The following is a 16,844-nucleotide window of genomic DNA, read 5'->3' as shown; positions in this document are numbered from 1 at the left end:
TGCAGGGTGGCATGAAGAGATGAAGTTTATCTTTGAGCGGTGAATATATTTTCGAACGAGTGAAAATATTTTTCGACACGAGAAGACATACTTCATATCTTCACGTCACCGTGTAATGTTCTGTATATTATATGGACACATCCACAGAAAAAAAACAAAAAACAAAAACACAAGTTATTCAAAAGAATTTTAATTTTTAACCGGTTCACCATTCTAGTCAGCGGAAAAACACTCCAAGTGACGTCATCGGAGTAAAATATCGGGAATTATTACACATACAGGACACTTTTTCCATGGAATAAAAACATGTGTTCTATTCCCTTCTAGAGGGTTTCATTCATTTGGTTTGACAGCATGCAATATCATTAGCATATCGCTTATCCTACGTGTATTACGTCACTCTACCCAATGGAGAATGAGTGTTAAATATGGTTTACGATATTGCATGGTTGTCAAGGCAACATGACGTCATACGTTGGAGCTGATGCGAATATTCAAGGAGAGTTTTCTGCTGCGTGTGTGCAAAATCATTTCTTTGTTTGGTGGGAAAAAGAAAGACGTGTTGAACACCTGAAAGGCTACCAAAAGTTTATTAGATAGTCTTCACACATATTTACAAGAGAAAAACATGCCAACGGACATTGAAAAACTGGAAAAGAGACACATCGGAGACGTAAAACTTCCGCACCAGCGAGTGACTGTGACAATTTGTAAACAAACATGGCCGCCAGGTTTGCTTTGTTAAGTACGGAAGATTTTGAGAGAATTTTGAAAGAGAAAGATGCGGTGAACACCCGAAAGGAATGTGTATGAATAATAATAATAATAATGATATTGGCTGGCTTTTTTTTCGTGGTCAATCAGATATATTCCACTCAGCTACTCGTCTTCGACTCGTTCAGTATCATGCTGGTTGAATGGAATATATCTGATATACCATGAAAAAAGTCAGCCAATATTATTTAAATATGTCACTCAATGTCCCCGATGCAGTTCGTATGAAAAATACAAGTGGCGTATTTCCCAGTAAAACACTCATGTCTATATAATAAACAAACAAACATCAGTCAGAAGTTTGGACACACCTTCTAATTCAGTGTTCTTTCTTTATTTTTATTAATTAAGAGCCACTTCATGTCTTAAAGGTCATAGGCAACGGTTTTAATTTTATGCACATTTGAAACTTTATACTGTATGTTAAAAAACCCTCTGTAATTTTCTTCTGGTCCCAAGAAGTATTGTTAATAAGTAATAATTAAAATAAGTTAGCGCGGATCGCAGCGAGTTTCTGTCGGCTATTTTCGTGACCACTTGTCACGTGACGCCATTTAAGCCAAACAAACCGCTCGAGTTGAGTCCAGTTCCGTTTACTTACATTGCCGTTCGGCTTGAGTGCAGACGTGTGTTTGGGAATTTCCAAAGAAAACCATGCCTTATTGTTGTGCAGTGAACTGTAACAACGGGACCGGTTCAGGAAGAAGTTTTTACCTTTTTCCGAGAGAGGAGAAGAGGCAGAGAGAGTGGATTGGCTTTTTCCGGAAGAGGAGAAGAGGCGGAGCGAGAGGGTTGGCTTTTTCCGAAAAAGGAGAAGAGGCGGAGCGAGAGGGTTGGCTTTTTCCAAAAGAGGAGAAGAGGCGGAGCGAGAGGGTTGGCTTTTTCCGAAAAAGGAGAAGAGGCGGAGTGAGTGGGTTGGCTTTTTCCAAAAGAAGAGACGAGGCGGAGAGAGTGGATTGTGTGCGTGAAGCCAGAGGGTTGTTTTTTTTCCCGGAAGAGAAGACGAGGCGGAGAGAGTGGATTGTGCGCGTGAAACAAAATCAACCAGTCAAATAAGAAACGGAGCAGCAACGCTCAAGCAAAAAGGAGAAGATTGGAGGTAAACATTTTTACTTTTGCTTGCAATTGACAAGTCAAGAATCCTGAGGGATCCTGTACAATCATTGTGGAAATGAGACAAAGGGATATTTCCTCACTCAGAGTAGCTATAAATAGTATAATGCCGCGGATGGCAGGCTAATGTGGCCTACCGGCGCACTGTCCAGTAATCGTTCCCTATATCCACTAGGGAGGGCGGTTTAATTATTCTTCAAAAGGGTTCTTATTTAGTATTACGACAAAAGTAGAAATTTATCATAACTACCAGGATAAATCGTTTGGGCGCGAGTCTTGTTGAGGTCCGGGGTCACCGCGATCAGAGTCGGCCGAGTCGCTGTCCGATTCCGAGGCCGCACGGTCAAACCAGTGAGCCACATTCACCGATTGCTTCGCAACGGCCATAGGTTCATACATATATGGTTTCACCTCTCGATATTCAATTTGGAGAGTTCCTACTTCAAAATCGCTATCGCTTTCAGACATTTTACACAACCTCTCATGACCACAGTCCGTACACGTGTGCTCGGTTCACAAGTAAACACAGAGCTGCTCCCAGTCTGTTTGGCTTAAATGACGTCATGACGACGCCCCCTGGCGGTGAAAGTGCGCATAAGTGAGATGTAAACAAGCCTTCGGAAATTGGGTAAAACAGTATATTTTAACTGTTTTATTCAATTTTAGGGTGCAAATTAGACACTAGAAAGATTGAATTTGCTTTTTGGGTCGTTCTTCTAGACAATGAAGTTGATATTCTACGTTTCACCTCCAACCGATGCCTACGACCTGTAAAGTAATGATGGATGTCGTTTCTCTTTACTTATTTGAGTGGTTCTTGATACAATATGGATTGCTACAGTTGTGGATGGAATAGGGCTATTTATTATTTGTATTTTTATTATTTACTGTTTGATCTCAAACGCATTATAGAAGGCAAGAAACTCGTCCATTAATTAACTTCTGATGAGGCACCTGTTAATTGAAAAGCGTTCCAGGTGACTGTCATGAAGCCGGTTAAGAGAATGCCAGTAGCGTGCAAAGCGTCATCAAGGTAAACGCTGGATACTTTGAAGAATCAAAAATATCAAACATTTTTTCCTTTCTTAAACCATTTTTTGTTTACCATACAATTCCATAGATGTTATTTCACAGTTTTGGTGTCTTCAGTGTTGTTCTACAATGTAGAAAATACAAAATACAGAAAAATCTATGAATGAGTAGAGCAGGGGTGTACAAACTTTTGACTGGTACTGTAAACATTAAAGGGGAGCTGAAGTGATTTTTAAACTTGCTTTATTTCTTAATTAACGTGTTATTCGGTTACGTTTTCGGTTTTAGTAACCTTATATCGTGACTTGCATTGGCAACTAATCGCAATTAAATATTATACTTATCGGCCTGTTCGGTTTTTAGCCGTGTTGAATTTAGTTCGTTTGGTCCACGGCAGGCGTCGCTTAGCCGCGCAATCTTCACGAGACTTCGAAACGTGAAGTGTCAGCCAGGTGTCAGTGCCGCCATTTTGTAAACTGTTTTCCAAACTAAGTATTGCACAAAAACGAGTTTAAATGACGATTACTGCCTACTTTTTTCAAACTTTCCTGATTGCTATCAAAGCAAACAAAACTTCCGGCTTGATTACGTCAGCGTTCGAAAGAGGGCGCGCGCGTCTTTTGACAACGTCGGCAGATGTCGGTCGCTTTGATTTCCGCTGTACGTTTTACTTCTGTCCTACGATGTCTCGCACAGGTCTCGACGAATCTCGTTTACGGCCGTCGCTTTGACACATGGACTGATATATTACAGAGCATATTTCAAACACTCATAACTTGCTCTAGCAGCGACAAAATAGCTGTCAGAAACGCATTCCGATATTTAATAAAATGAGAGAAATAGAATTTTGACGATAAAAAAATTTGCTTTCGGTTCTCCTTTAACTCTTGACCTCTGCACCTTTTAAGAAGATATCAAATCTATTAGAAAGTGTAATGCTGATGCCATTCTGTCTTCGCTGGTATATATCCAGCAGAAATATTTCCTGTTCCTGGATGCGATATTTGATACTCTGTACGTTTTCAGGAAAATCTTTACCAGCTGTGAGTGACGTGTGGTGTTTTGCCGATAGTGTAGTTTGTTGGTGGGAACGGGAACTCCATGAGAACTTCTTTTCCCCTCAGCCTTGTATTTTACTCATAACACACGTCTTGTAAAGCACTCTGATCTAATGTTATGCTCTGTCGTGCCTCTGTTATCTTTCTATCAGACAAACAGACCGAGGCAGCTCAGAGATGCAGAGCCATCAGCGTTCAGCTCACTCCTGTTATTTGTGTTATTCGACTGTTTGCTTAACTGGGTGTCCTGGATCTCTCAGTCACACCCTGTGTGTGTTCAGACCAAGCTGCCACCATCAGCTCTGTACACAGGGTTAAATGCTGGACCTGGCTGAGCAAAGCAGCACAGCAAAACCACCAGGAAGCCAAGCAGGTAATGTGACCTGTTTCAGAATGCGATTTTTAATTTTTTTTTTTTTTGTTAAAGGTTCATTTCCTTGTTTATTTAACACTCTTGAGAAACTCACGTTTCGAACTGAGCTCAATTCACGTTAGAGGATTATAGAATCATGACCTGACGTGACCTTTTAGCTTTGTGTTCTGTACAGGATGTCTTGGGTCAGCGGCTTTTTAGTCACCCGTGCGGATGAGCACAAGACGGCGTGGGGCGAGAGGAATGGCCGTAAGCGGTGGCGTAAGAGGGACTGGCGCCGACGCTACATGAGCTGCCTGGCTGACCCCGAAGCCGCCGAAGCTCCGCCTCACGCAGGAGCCGGCGCTGGTACGAGCACCTTCAGCACACGCTGTGTCTGGCAAGAGGACCACTACGGGAAGAAAGGAGATCTGACCATCGAGGATGGCGAATCCAAGAGGATGAAGGAGGAAGACGAGGACGAGAAGGAAGAGGACAGGGAAGTAGGCACGGCCGTTTTAGGGTGCCTGTCGCAGCTCGCACACGTTTTCCAGTCCAAGCAGTTCGAATCGGCCAAACTGGAGCGCCTCTACCAGCGCTATTTCTTCCGGTTGAACCAGAGCTCTTTGACCATGCTCATGGGTGTGCTCGTGCTCGTGTGTGGACTCATGCTGACATTTCACTGTGTGCTCAGGACTCAGGACGTAAATGTCGCCTACGTGTCGGTACTTTCTGTAGCAATGGCACTCTTCCTGTCCATGATGGTGGTGTGTAACCGCACCGGCTTCCACCAGGACTACATGTGGATAGTGAGCTACCTGGTCGTGATGGTCCTGGGGGTGGTGCAGGCGTTCGGCGTCTTCATGGTGGAACCACGCAGTGCCTCCGAGGGCGTCTGGACTTCCGTGTTCTTCGTCTATATCATCTACACACTGCTGCCCGTGCGCATGACAGCGGCCGTGCTGAGCGGAGTGGCGCTCTCGTCCATCCACCTGATCACAGCCTGGAGACTCAACCTGGAGGACAGCTTCCTCTGGAAACAGGTAAGGGGTCATGATCTCCATGCGTTTTGGTTACGCAAGCCGAACATATGGCATAACGGCAGCATATTGCTAATTGGAGAAGGCGTGAAGCTCTCCCCCCCCCCCCGCCCTCGCTTACTGTTTTCCTAGAAATACTGGTGTAGGTGGAAAGAAGCAACAGATTTGTGACACTGAAAATTCATCAGCGTTTCAGCCAAGGTCTCTCTCTCTCTCTCTCTCTCTCTCTCTCTCTCTCTCTCGCTCTCTCTTTTTTTTCCCTCCTGGCTTTGTAAATGTAAAAGGATTGCTATAGAGCGATTTAATATAAACAGGCTGCTACACCCAAGTACGAACTGACCAAATTATTTTATCCATAAACAAATAAGTCCATTATGAAATGTGACTCATAAAGCGAAAGGCCGTTACGTTGACAATGATACACTGTTTGGGTAATTTTACTGTAATAACAAGAATCAATACACCTTCCAAGAAAAGTAGTAAATATAAAGTAAATACCATTTGTAGGAAATTTATTGCCATTATATACACTGGGAATTAGCCAATATAAACACCGTCATGGACGCTCGTGTTTGAACGAACACACACATTAAAGTGTGACAGGACAGAAAACTCGCTTGTAGGTTCCGTCAGCCAGAAGGTTATTTTACTACTAAATATAGTAAACGTGAACTCCGTGTGCGAATTCTAATTGTAGAGCCGAGAGTCTGGATGTAGACGCACCTCAGTCCCAGCGACTCCACATTTACGCTCCGCTACGACGGCAAAAACAGGTCAGCAGTCAGTTTCTGCTAGTTATATCAGGAAGAACTAGATAGAGACTGTGACTAAAGTCACAGCGATGTGCGCTAGCTCTTACAAACCGGGACGTCTGGTCACGGCACCCTATAGGTCCGGAACAGTAAGAGATAGAGAATGACACTTAGTAAGGAATAAAGCCCGTTTGTCATGGATCATTCCGGTTCGGTGATCCAGATCAGCACCAAAAGTCATAGCAATGTAATTCAGCCCAGAGGTATTCTTCATGTGAAATTTGGTGATGATTGGTTGAAAACCGAAGGAGAAGTGGCGTCCTAGAAACGTTAGGATAATAATAATAAAGTAGAAAAATCCTGAGTGAGAGTAACATTTTGCGCCAGTGCTGCTAGCGCAAATTAATTATAAACTGTATCGCCACAAAACTTTATTTTATATCTAAATCATCAAAGTGTTAACTCTTTTATTTATCTAACACAGAGTTAAAAATGACATATGGTTGCAAAAACGTGACAAGACCCGTCTCAAGACCACTTTTGGAAGGTTTCGGTCTCGTCTCGGAATCGACCGCATTTTTACTCGGTCTTGTCTCGGTCTCAGGCATCGAGGACTCGTCAGGATTTTATTTCAAGACCGGTCAAGACCACAACTGTGGGGATTTCACTAAATTGTCTGTGCATCGTCTGATTTATTCGTTAACATCGATTGGATGTAAAATTTCCTGCTTCAAATGCAACCAATAACGCGACTCATTGCTAATTTGAAATTTTTTCTTTCTGTTAATGGACATCACCCCTCCCCCACCCCCTTCACACACACTGGTCTGGTCCTGGTCTTGACTCTGTCTCGTTCTGTCTTTGTCTTGGTCTTGATTTGATCTCAACCCCTCAAAGTCTTGGTCTTTGTCTTGATTTGATCTCAGCCCCTCAAAGTCTTGGTCTTGATTTGATCTCAGCCCCTCAAAGTCTTGGTCTTGATTTGATCTCAGCCCTTCAAAGTCTTGGTCTTGATTTGATCTCAGCCCCTCAAAGTCTTGGTCTTGATTTGATCTCAGCCCTTCAAAGTCTTGGTCTTGATTTGATCTCAGCCCCTCAAAGTCTTGGTCTTGACTTGATCTCAACCCCTCAAAGTCTTGGTCTTGATTTGATCTCAGCCCCTCAAAGTCTTGGTCTTGGTCTTGATCTCAACCCCTCAAAGTCTTGGTCTTGATTTGATCTCAGCCCCTCAAAGTCTTGGTCTTGATTTGATCTCAACCCCTCAAAGTCTTGGTCTTGGTCTTGATTTGATCTCAACCCCTCAAAGTCTTGGTCTTGATTTGATCTCAGCCCCTCAAAGTCTTGATCTTGGTCTTGACTTGATCTCAACCCCTCAAAGTCTTGGTCTTGATTTGATCTCAGCCCCTCAAAGTCTTGGTCTTGATTTGATCCCAGCCCCTCAAAGTCTTGGTCTTGATTTGATCTCAGCCCCTCAAAGTCTTGGTCTTGATTTGATCTCAGCCCTTCAAAGTCTTGGTCTTGATTTGATCTCAGCCCCTCAAAGTCTTGGTCTTGATTTGATCTCAACCCCTCAAAGTCTTGGTCTTGGTCTTGATTTGATCTCAGCCCCTCAAAGTCTTGGTCTTGATTTGATCTCAACCCCTCAAAGCCTTGGTCTTGGTCTTGATTTGATCTCAACCCCTCAAAGTCTTGGTCTTGATTTGATCTCAGCCCCTCGAAGTCTTGATCTTGGTCTTGACTTGATCTCAACCCCTCAAAGTCTTGGTCTTGATTTGATCTCAGCCCCTCAAAGTCTTGGTCTTGGTCTTGATCTCAACCCCTCAAAGTCTTGGTCTTGATTTGATCTCAGCCCCTCAAAGTCTTGGTCTTGGTCTTGACTTGATCTCAACCCCTCAAAGTCTTGGTCTTGTCTTGGCCTTGATACACTCTGATCTTGGTCATGACTTGGTCCTCGGTTTGTGGTCTTGATTACAACACTAAGCCCAGGTGAAAAAGTTAGATTTCATGCCCAGCTAGTTTCCAGCCTCCCAGTTATCCACCTTAACGTTTCAGTATTTACAAACCAAAAAATAAAGCTTCATGGTTTTGCATCACAGAATGACAGGGTTTTTTTGTTTGTTTGTTTATCGGTTCTAAGCCAGCACTCTGCGAAGGTTTCATATTTTTATTTATTCACTATTCCATTTTCAGAAGCGTTTGTGCAGACCAACATATGTTTTGTTATTCAGTTCCTAATCAGAATGCTGCTCATTCAGCATGATTTTGTATGCATCACTAACAGTTGTAAACCATACGGATGGGTCACATTTCAAAACAAGAAGAGTCAGGAGACTGGATCTGGCATTTTCAGATTTGTAGTTTATTCTGCACTTTCAGAATAATCAAGAAAATGTATAACCTCGTTATTTTTATATATTGACTACTCCTGGTTAGCTTACCAAATATACTAGAAAGAACATCTATATACACTCACTGGCCACTTTAATAGGAACTTGTTCTTGATTCTAATGGCCCTTTTCCACTACCCTTTTTCAGCTCACTTCAGCCCGACACGGCTCGCGTTTCGACTACCAAAGAACAGCACAACTCGGCTCGCTTCAGCCCTGCTTAGCCCCTAAAACTTGCACCGTTTTGGAGTGGGGCTGAAGCGAGCCAAACCGAGCTGAGTGAGGCTGGGGGCGTGAGCAGACACTCCCCTGTGCACTGATTGGTGAGGAGGAGTGTCCTCACATGCCCACACACGCCCCGCGAGCACGCTGGGATCTGTAAACACCATAAACCCGGAAGAATAATAATTACGAATTACGAGAATTATGAAGCCTTATGTGCCTCGCCTCATCTGTACGCTCTTGCCAGTATCTGTTGGCGTTGTCGGTGACAACAAGCCACAGCACCAAGACCAGCAACACTAACGACTCCATGTCCTCCATGTTTATTGTTTACTATTCGGGTCGTGAGACTACCGCTTAAAAGATCACTGATGTCACTGTTTGCGCTGCTTAACGACATCACGTGACGTCCACCCACTTTCGCTAACTCCACCCAATGTGTCCACCCACTTCCAGCCAGCACGGTTCAGCGCGGTTGTAGTCGAAATGCAACTTCAACAGCCCCGCTCAGCCCAACTCAGCCCAACTCAGCACGGCACGGCTCAGCCCGACTCAGCCGCGTTTGTAGTGGAAAAGCGGCATTAGATTCCTGTTCTTGGCTGCAGGACTGGAACCCAATGCATGCTGAGATGCTTTTCTGCTCACCATGGTTGTAAAGAGTGATAATATGAGTTACTATATCCTTCCTGGCAGCTCGAACCAATCTGGCCATTTTCCTTTCACCTCTCTGATCAACAAGAAAAGTGCAGGGTGATGCTAAGAGAGCAAACTACAATGTATATGATGAAGTCCAGTCTACTTGCCTGACATCTTAACGTATACACTCACCGGCCACTTTAATAGGAACGTGTTCTTGATTCTGAGATTCTTGGCTGGTGTGGTCTTCTGCTGTTGCATGCTGAGATGCTTTTCTGCTCACCACGGTTGTAAAGAGTGATTATATGAGTTACTATATCCTTCCTGGCAGCTCGAACTGCTCAATCTGGCCATTTTCCTCCGATTTCTCTTATTAACTAGATGTTTCCACCCACAGAACTGTCGCTCGCTCACTCTGTGTTTTTTGTTTTTTCGCACCATTCTGTGTAAACTCTCGAGTCTGTCGTGTGTGAAAACCTCAGGAGATGAGCAGTTTCTGAAATACTCAAACCAACACCCACGCCAGAGTGAAAGAAAGTCATACTTTGAGAACAGTTTTTCCCGTTCTGATGTTTGAGCATTGTGAACATTAACTGAAGCTCTTGATTTGTATCTGCGTGATTTGATGCATCGTGCTGCTGTCAAGGGATCGGCAGGTTACAGAACGGCAGGTGGCTGTATGGGTGTTTCTGATAAAGTGGCCGTGAGTGTATATTGTAAATGGGGTTATTTTGGGGGAATCGTCTTTTCTTGTACATGTAAGTATCCATCATACTGTAGCTACCTAACGAAGTCTGTTTGGTTGGCTGGTTAGCTGGGCATTTAAAGCTACTGCAACTTTTACGCAAACAGGAAAATGACCTGATATTGTGTTGTTCAGCCCTGTGATGACCTGGCGACTTGTCCAGGGTGTACCCCGCCTCTCGCCCGTAGTCAGCTGGGATAGGCTCCAGCTTGCCTGCGACCCTGCACAGGATAAGCGGCTACAGATAATGGATGGATGGATGATATTGTGTTGTAGTTTAAGTAAGGAATATGTGTGTGGGTGCGTGGTGGTTTGGGAAAACCCATCAAATATTGCTGTGGCTGATTTCTGGCAGCCAAAGACAGATGGCAAAAGACTTTGGACAAAATAGTGTTCTCTGTTGATGACAACATGAGAGTATGTTGCAAAAAAAGAAATAAATAAAATAAAAAGGGTGGCACGGTGGTGTAGTGGTTAGCGCTGTCGCCTCACAGCAAGAAGGTCCGGGTTCGAGCCCCGTGGCCGGCGAGGGCCTTTCTGTGCGGAGTTTGCATGTTCTCCCCGTGTCCGCGTGGGTTTCCTCCGGGTGCTCTGGTTTCCCCCACAGTCCAAAGACATGCAGGTTAGGTTAACTGGTGACTCTAAATTGACCGTAGGTGTGAATGTGAGTGTGAATGGTTGTCTGTGTCTATGTGTCAGCCCTGTGATGACCTGGCGACTTGTCCAGGGTGTACCCCGCCTTTCGCCCGTAGTCAGCTGGGATAGGCTCCAGCTTGCCTGCGACCCTGTAGAACAGGATAAAGCGGCTACAGATAATTAGATGAGATGAGATGAAAACAACAGGAGAACTGAAGTCATTTTTAAACTTGCTTTATTTCTTAATTAACGTGTTATTCAGTTATGTTTTCGGTTTTAGTAACCTTATATCGTGACTCGTATTGGCAACTAATTGCAATTAAATATTATACTTATCGGCCTATTCGGTTTTTAGCCGTGTTGAATTTAGTTCGTTTAGTCCACGGCAGGCGTCACTTATCCGCGTGATCTTCACGAGACTTGTGCGAGACTTCGAAACGTGAAGCGTCAGCCAGGTGTCAGCGCCGCCATTTTGAAAACTTTTCCAAACGAAGTATTGCACAAAAACAAGTTTAAATGACGATTACTGCCTACTTTTTTCAAACTTTCCTGATTGCTATCAAAACAAACAAAACTTCCGGCTTGATTACGTCAACATTCGAAAGAGGGTGCGTGCGTCTTTTGACAACGTTGGCAGATGTCGGTCGCTTTGATTTCCGCTGTACGTTTTACTTCCGTCCTACGATGTCTCGCACAGGTCTCAACGAATCTTGTTTACGGCCATCGCTTTGACATATGGACTGATATATTACAGAGCATATTTCAAACACTCATAACTTGCTATAGCAGTGACAGAATAGCGATCAAAAATGCATTCCTATATTTAATAAAATGAGATAAATAGAATTTTGATAATTAAAAAAAAATTTGCCTTCAGTTCTCCTTTAAATCTTGTTTTGGCTGTGTGTAAACAGTCACTGTGAATAAAACTGATGCGAACGAAGTGGGATTTTCGTCCCACGCTGAAATGCACGCTTTGATCGTGTTGTCCGATAGTTTCATGCCAAAGCGAACTGGACGCACGCCTAATAAATTCAGCATATAATCAGATACCGGCGGTCAAAATGTGTGTGATGTTCCTCCGCTGAAGTTGGAATGGAATCTTTTAGTGTGGTTTTCTCTTTCTCTTCTGGAGAATGTTCAAATGCTGTTGCTTTATTCATGGATGAGAAAAATGCAAAAGAGAAACATGTATTTCAGGTCAGGAAAGTCTGTAGTTTCGAAACTCATGTGCAGGGTTTTCTCAGGGAACCACACTAATATGACAGACCATGCAGCTTCTTCTAACTGCAGAAAAGAGTGATGAACACTGTGAGGAAAGTGTTTTACCGTACCTTCAGGTCAGAGATACAGATCACTCAACCTTTGGGACTAATGCCCCTTTTCCACCCAGGGCTGGTTCGGGGCCAGTGCTTAGTTTGGAACCGGGTTTTCTGTTTCCACTGACAAAGAACTGGCTCTGGGGCCAGAAAAACCGGTTCCAGGCTAGCACCAACTCTCTGCTGGGCCAGAGGAAAGAACCGCTTACGTCAGCGGGGGGCGGAGTTGTTAAGACCGACAACAATAACAAGACCGCGAAAGATCGCCATTTTTAAGCGATGAGAAGCAGCAGCTGTACAAACGCAAAGTCATCCATTATTATTATTATTATTGTTGTTGTTGCTGCTGCTGCTTCTTCCGTGTTGTTTTTGCTTCGATATTCGCACCAAGGTTTATGCAAACGTAGCGACGTAACTGACGTATACAGCGACGTAATGACATATACAGCGACGTAACTGACGTTGACAGCGACGTAATGACGCATCTTCCCTTAGCACCGCGAGCTATGGAAAAGCAAACTGGTTCTCAGCTGGCTCGCAAGTTAAACGAGTTGTGAACCAGCACCAGCACTGGCCCCGAACTAGCCTGGGAAATCCCATGCTGCTTTGCACAATCGTTCCGATCTGAAAAGACAGCATGGAAACTATGGTCTAAAGGCTCACAGAATGGGTCATGAAAATTATTTGGTAAACCTGTAGATGACATTACTGCCATCTACAGGTTTACCTTTGAGCGTGCACTGACAGTTACACCGACATTCTGTCGCTAAACAAACAGCTGATCACACCGAGGTGCTCGCTGAGCACCGATATTTATTAGTTTGGTCCTGCGTTTCCTTTCCTTCGTATATAACATAACGTCTTTTTTTCTTGCTTTCTTTCCGTTACTGTAGTCGGTCTTTCACGTTTCATTCGCACACTCACGTCCTCCAGTTTTCTCTCCTGTTTCAAATTTGTATCCCACAATGCCTTGCGCGAACAGGGAAAGCCCACCACGTCATGCATGATGTAGTATCTTGAATTGCGTCATGGTGAAGCAGGAAAAAATAGTGGAGAATTTAGGGCCACGTGGAGATAAATTCATTAATTGTTCTGTTTTAAAAAAAACGAATAAAATTGGAAGTCTCTGATTCGAATTCAGTAGCTTTCGGTCCACTAAACAAAAATATTTGGGTGTCGGGGAAAATTCTTTTTATGACCTACACTTGAAAAATCTGAAAGGCAGTCTAGCTTTCATATTTCTTTAATTATTTATTGTTTTCATTTCACAGCCATTCCACGAAATCGAGTCGTGCATGAGTTGATAGCCGACGAGACATGTAGCGCGACATGAGTCGGTTATAATCCATGTACGACGAGATTGAGTGGAATAGCTGTTGTATTCTATCCACATTCACTGGATTTTGAGAAACGGAGCATTTTTATTATTTTTAGCTTTTGCAAATTTGATAAATAAAAAACTTGATACAAAACGTCTGACAAACTCATTTCCGCTTCGAATGTAAACAAACCGGCGAAATGACCGTAGCAGTTTGTGAAAAATGCAATAATAATAATAATTCTTGAAAAAAAGATACGCTCTTACCATCAAATACTTTTATTCCATATTTTGTTGCCTTTTTTGTTGTATTTTTTGTGGTTTTGTTTGCGAGTAGTTTTTATCTCGTCCTCGGTTGGTTCAGCAATACGCTCCGTCATTTTATTTTTCTTTACTCATGGTATATGAGCTGATATCCTAGTAGTAGATTAGCCAATCAATCAGAGCGCGCAATTGCTCATATCCAGTGAATGTGGATAGAATATATATATATATGTTATTTACCAGCTGGAAGGTCCGTATGGTGAAATACCGTGACAGAGGTCTTGAAAGTACTGAGCGAGGCCCTCTGGGCCGAGGTCAGTATTCAAGGCCGAGGTCACGGTATTTCACCATAAAGACTGACTTTAAGCTGGTTAATAATATATTTATTTTTTTCTTTACCAAATTCTAACAGAAAACGAGAGCGCCCGAAAGGGAAAACCGAGCCGAGCCGCCATTTTGAATCCTCATTCACGGCTGTAATGCAAATGGCTTCCTCCTCGGTATACAAGTGCACTTCCATGGCAGGAAAAAACTACGTTTTGCCGCCTATGTAGTCCCCTATTTATACAAAATTGAGTCATTCAGGATTCAGCCATGTTTTTGCTTGGCGTTAGCAACAGTTAGAGGTTTTTAGCTTTCTCCTGAAATGTTTTCTTTTATTTCTTCTTCCTCAGGGTAGTAAAACTCGCTTTCGCTGTGAACACTGTCGTTATCACTATCCATGCTGTAAAATTAATGCTATTCTCCTGAGAAATGCGACAATAATTTATAAGATTATTGATAATCTTGTAAATAAATCTTATAAAAAAAAGATAAATGTTGACAAAAAATGCTACTATGTTTGTTGTTGTTGTGAATGAGCGAGTTGCCAGAGGTCCATAACCGGGGTCTGTACCGTAGGATACGGACCTCGCCAGCCAATCAGAGTGCAGGATTTGGAGCGCGAAAAAAAATAATATGCGCTATTTATTGTGCTTTGTAAGCTTTATTTTCCACTGTTAATTGGTCCATGGGGTATGTTGTATGTGATGTGTGTGTGTATGGGTAGATGAATTGGATACACGCTGATGCTTTTCCCATATGAAGTTCCTAACGGAAAAATAAAGTCGTTTAAATTGAATTGAATTGAATTGAATTGAATTGAACTGGGGACGGCACGGTGGTGTAGTGGTTAGCGCTGTCGCCTCACAGAAAGAAGGTCCGGGTTCGAGCCCCGTGGCCGGCGAGGGCCTTTCTGTGCGGAGTTTGCATGTTCTCCCCGTGTCCGCGTGGGTTTCCTCCGGGTGCTCCGGTTTCCCCCACAGTCCAAAGACATGCAGGTTAGGTTAACTGGTGACTCTAAATTGACCGTAGGTGTGAATGTGAGTGTGAATGGTTGTCTGTGTCTATGTGTCAGCCCTGTGATGACCTGGCGACTTGTCCAGGGTGTACCCCGCCTTTCGCCCGTAGTCAGCTGGGATAGGCTCCAGCTTGCCTGCGACCCTGTAGAACAGGATAAAGCGGCTAGAGATAATGAGATGAGATGAGATGAGATGAGATGAGATGAACTGAACTGTGAGGAAAGGAGAGGAGGAGATTAGTGGATATTGAAGCAGCACTGAAACACACCTCTTGATGACGGTGTTCATTTGAACCCCATGATTTTTTATAGTTACGCTTTACCACCTGTACGGCGAGTCAGAAAAAACAAGTCATATATCAGTACATGTCATATATCTGCCACACACACACACACACACACACACACACACACACACACACACTATCTCTCTCTTTCTCACACACACACACACCAATGCCATGGAGTTCTGTGATATTTTTTGTATCTGTGTTCTACTACAGTATTAATAACAGCATGCAAATCTACAATGTTTTATATTATTCAGGTCGTTTTTTTTTTTAACTCCTGCTCAAACAGCACCGTAACAACAAATCGCTGAGTATAAAAAGTATTTATGGCTTCACAAGCTATTTGTCACTCATTTATTTGTCACTCACTTATGTATTTATAGTAAGTAGTTTGGTAACGATAATACACTGCAGGAATGCTGATGTACGAGAACGTTTTAAAGCGCCGAGTTATTTACCAGCAGGTCTGTTTATATAATCTGAACATGAGTCATGGAAGATGTGATGTTTTGTCAGAGTATGCAAATCAGACGAGACACTTCACATCACGCGTGTTTCGCTTTTAAGGGATAAAATTAGTCGTGAACAGCCAGGCAGCATGTTTACCAGCTGGACATTGTCAACGTGTCGTTGTGAGTTTAAACAAAGCAGCTTCGCTAAACTGCTGGAGAAGAAAAAGACGTGCTTGAGGAATCAGAGTTGTGTGTTTGATGGTGCCGGAGACGAAGGGATCGGGTTTCGTCATGGCACGTATATTTAGCTTGACATATCAGTGCGAAACTTGTGATCAATCATCCTTACGGTGGCTTTGGGCTATGCAATGTATACACACACACACACACACACACACAGGTAAGTGATAGAGTCCAGAAATCCTGAATAGGTGCTTTTTTTTTTTTTTTTTTGGTCCCATGAGGGCCAATTAACTCCAAGGTCTTGCATGCACATCAAAAATGAGAACAGCTCACTTTGATCTTATTCTCTTTTTTTTCCGGTTCTCCATCTAGCAGACTGAGTACCGCGAGCACTAGGGCTGCTGATTTATTAATCACGAACTTACTAAGCTTGTGCAGTCGGGTGTTTTTTAAATTCCCCTGGAAAGCTGAGCTGTGAGCTTTCTGCTTATTACCCAGCGTGATAGAAATGGATCAGGGGCTCGGCTGCTGATCGACTGTCCCCGTGTCCACGCTGCATGTCCACAGGCCACAGTTTCAGCACAGACATTTGGGATCAAGTTCCAACCGTCCGGGCGATCAATGCAGGGAGTAAAGTCCACCGGTCGTGGTGGTGATGTGCTCATTGTGGCGTTGGGGAAGGGAGGCCTCGGTGTGATACAGGAGGTTTGACATACAACACAGGAAGTGGTGCGGATCAGCAGGAAGTCTGAGAGGGCTGATTGGAAGAGCATGCGTTGTAATCGACTGGTATACAGTGTGAGCTGGGCGTGCTGTTTTATTTTAATAACGACAGCGAAGGAAAAAAAAAAACACACACACACACGCTCAACTTCTAACTTAAGTTCAGCACATGACTTCATATCAACAAGGATGCTCAGACTTTTAAATGA

The 16,844-nt window shown here is 43.4% G+C and overlaps 1 protein-coding gene across 2 annotated transcripts in view; it reads left to right on the top strand.

Moving 5' to 3' along the window:
- The window catches only part of adcy6b (adenylate cyclase 6b), a 228,253-nt gene that overhangs the window by 3,076 nt on the left and 208,333 nt on the right, over positions 1 to 16,844 (top strand). For both annotated transcript variants that reach the window (XM_060938414.1, XM_060938415.1), the window contains exons 2-3: positions 4,130 to 4,350; positions 4,526 to 5,372. In XM_060938414.1, coding sequence (XP_060794397.1) covers positions 4,527 to 5,372 — 846 coding nt within the window. In that variant the 5' untranslated portion in view covers positions 4,130 to 4,350; position 4,526. The remainder of the gene's footprint in view (positions 1 to 4,129; positions 4,351 to 4,525; positions 5,373 to 16,844) is intronic.

This window comes from Neoarius graeffei, chromosome 13 (genome assembly GCF_027579695.1).
Source record: "Neoarius graeffei isolate fNeoGra1 chromosome 13, fNeoGra1.pri, whole genome shotgun sequence".
NCBI lineage: Eukaryota > Metazoa > Chordata > Actinopteri > Siluriformes > Ariidae > Neoarius > Neoarius graeffei.
Note: the sequence above shows the minus strand (reverse complement) of the source record. Positions and strands in the feature narration are given on the sequence as shown.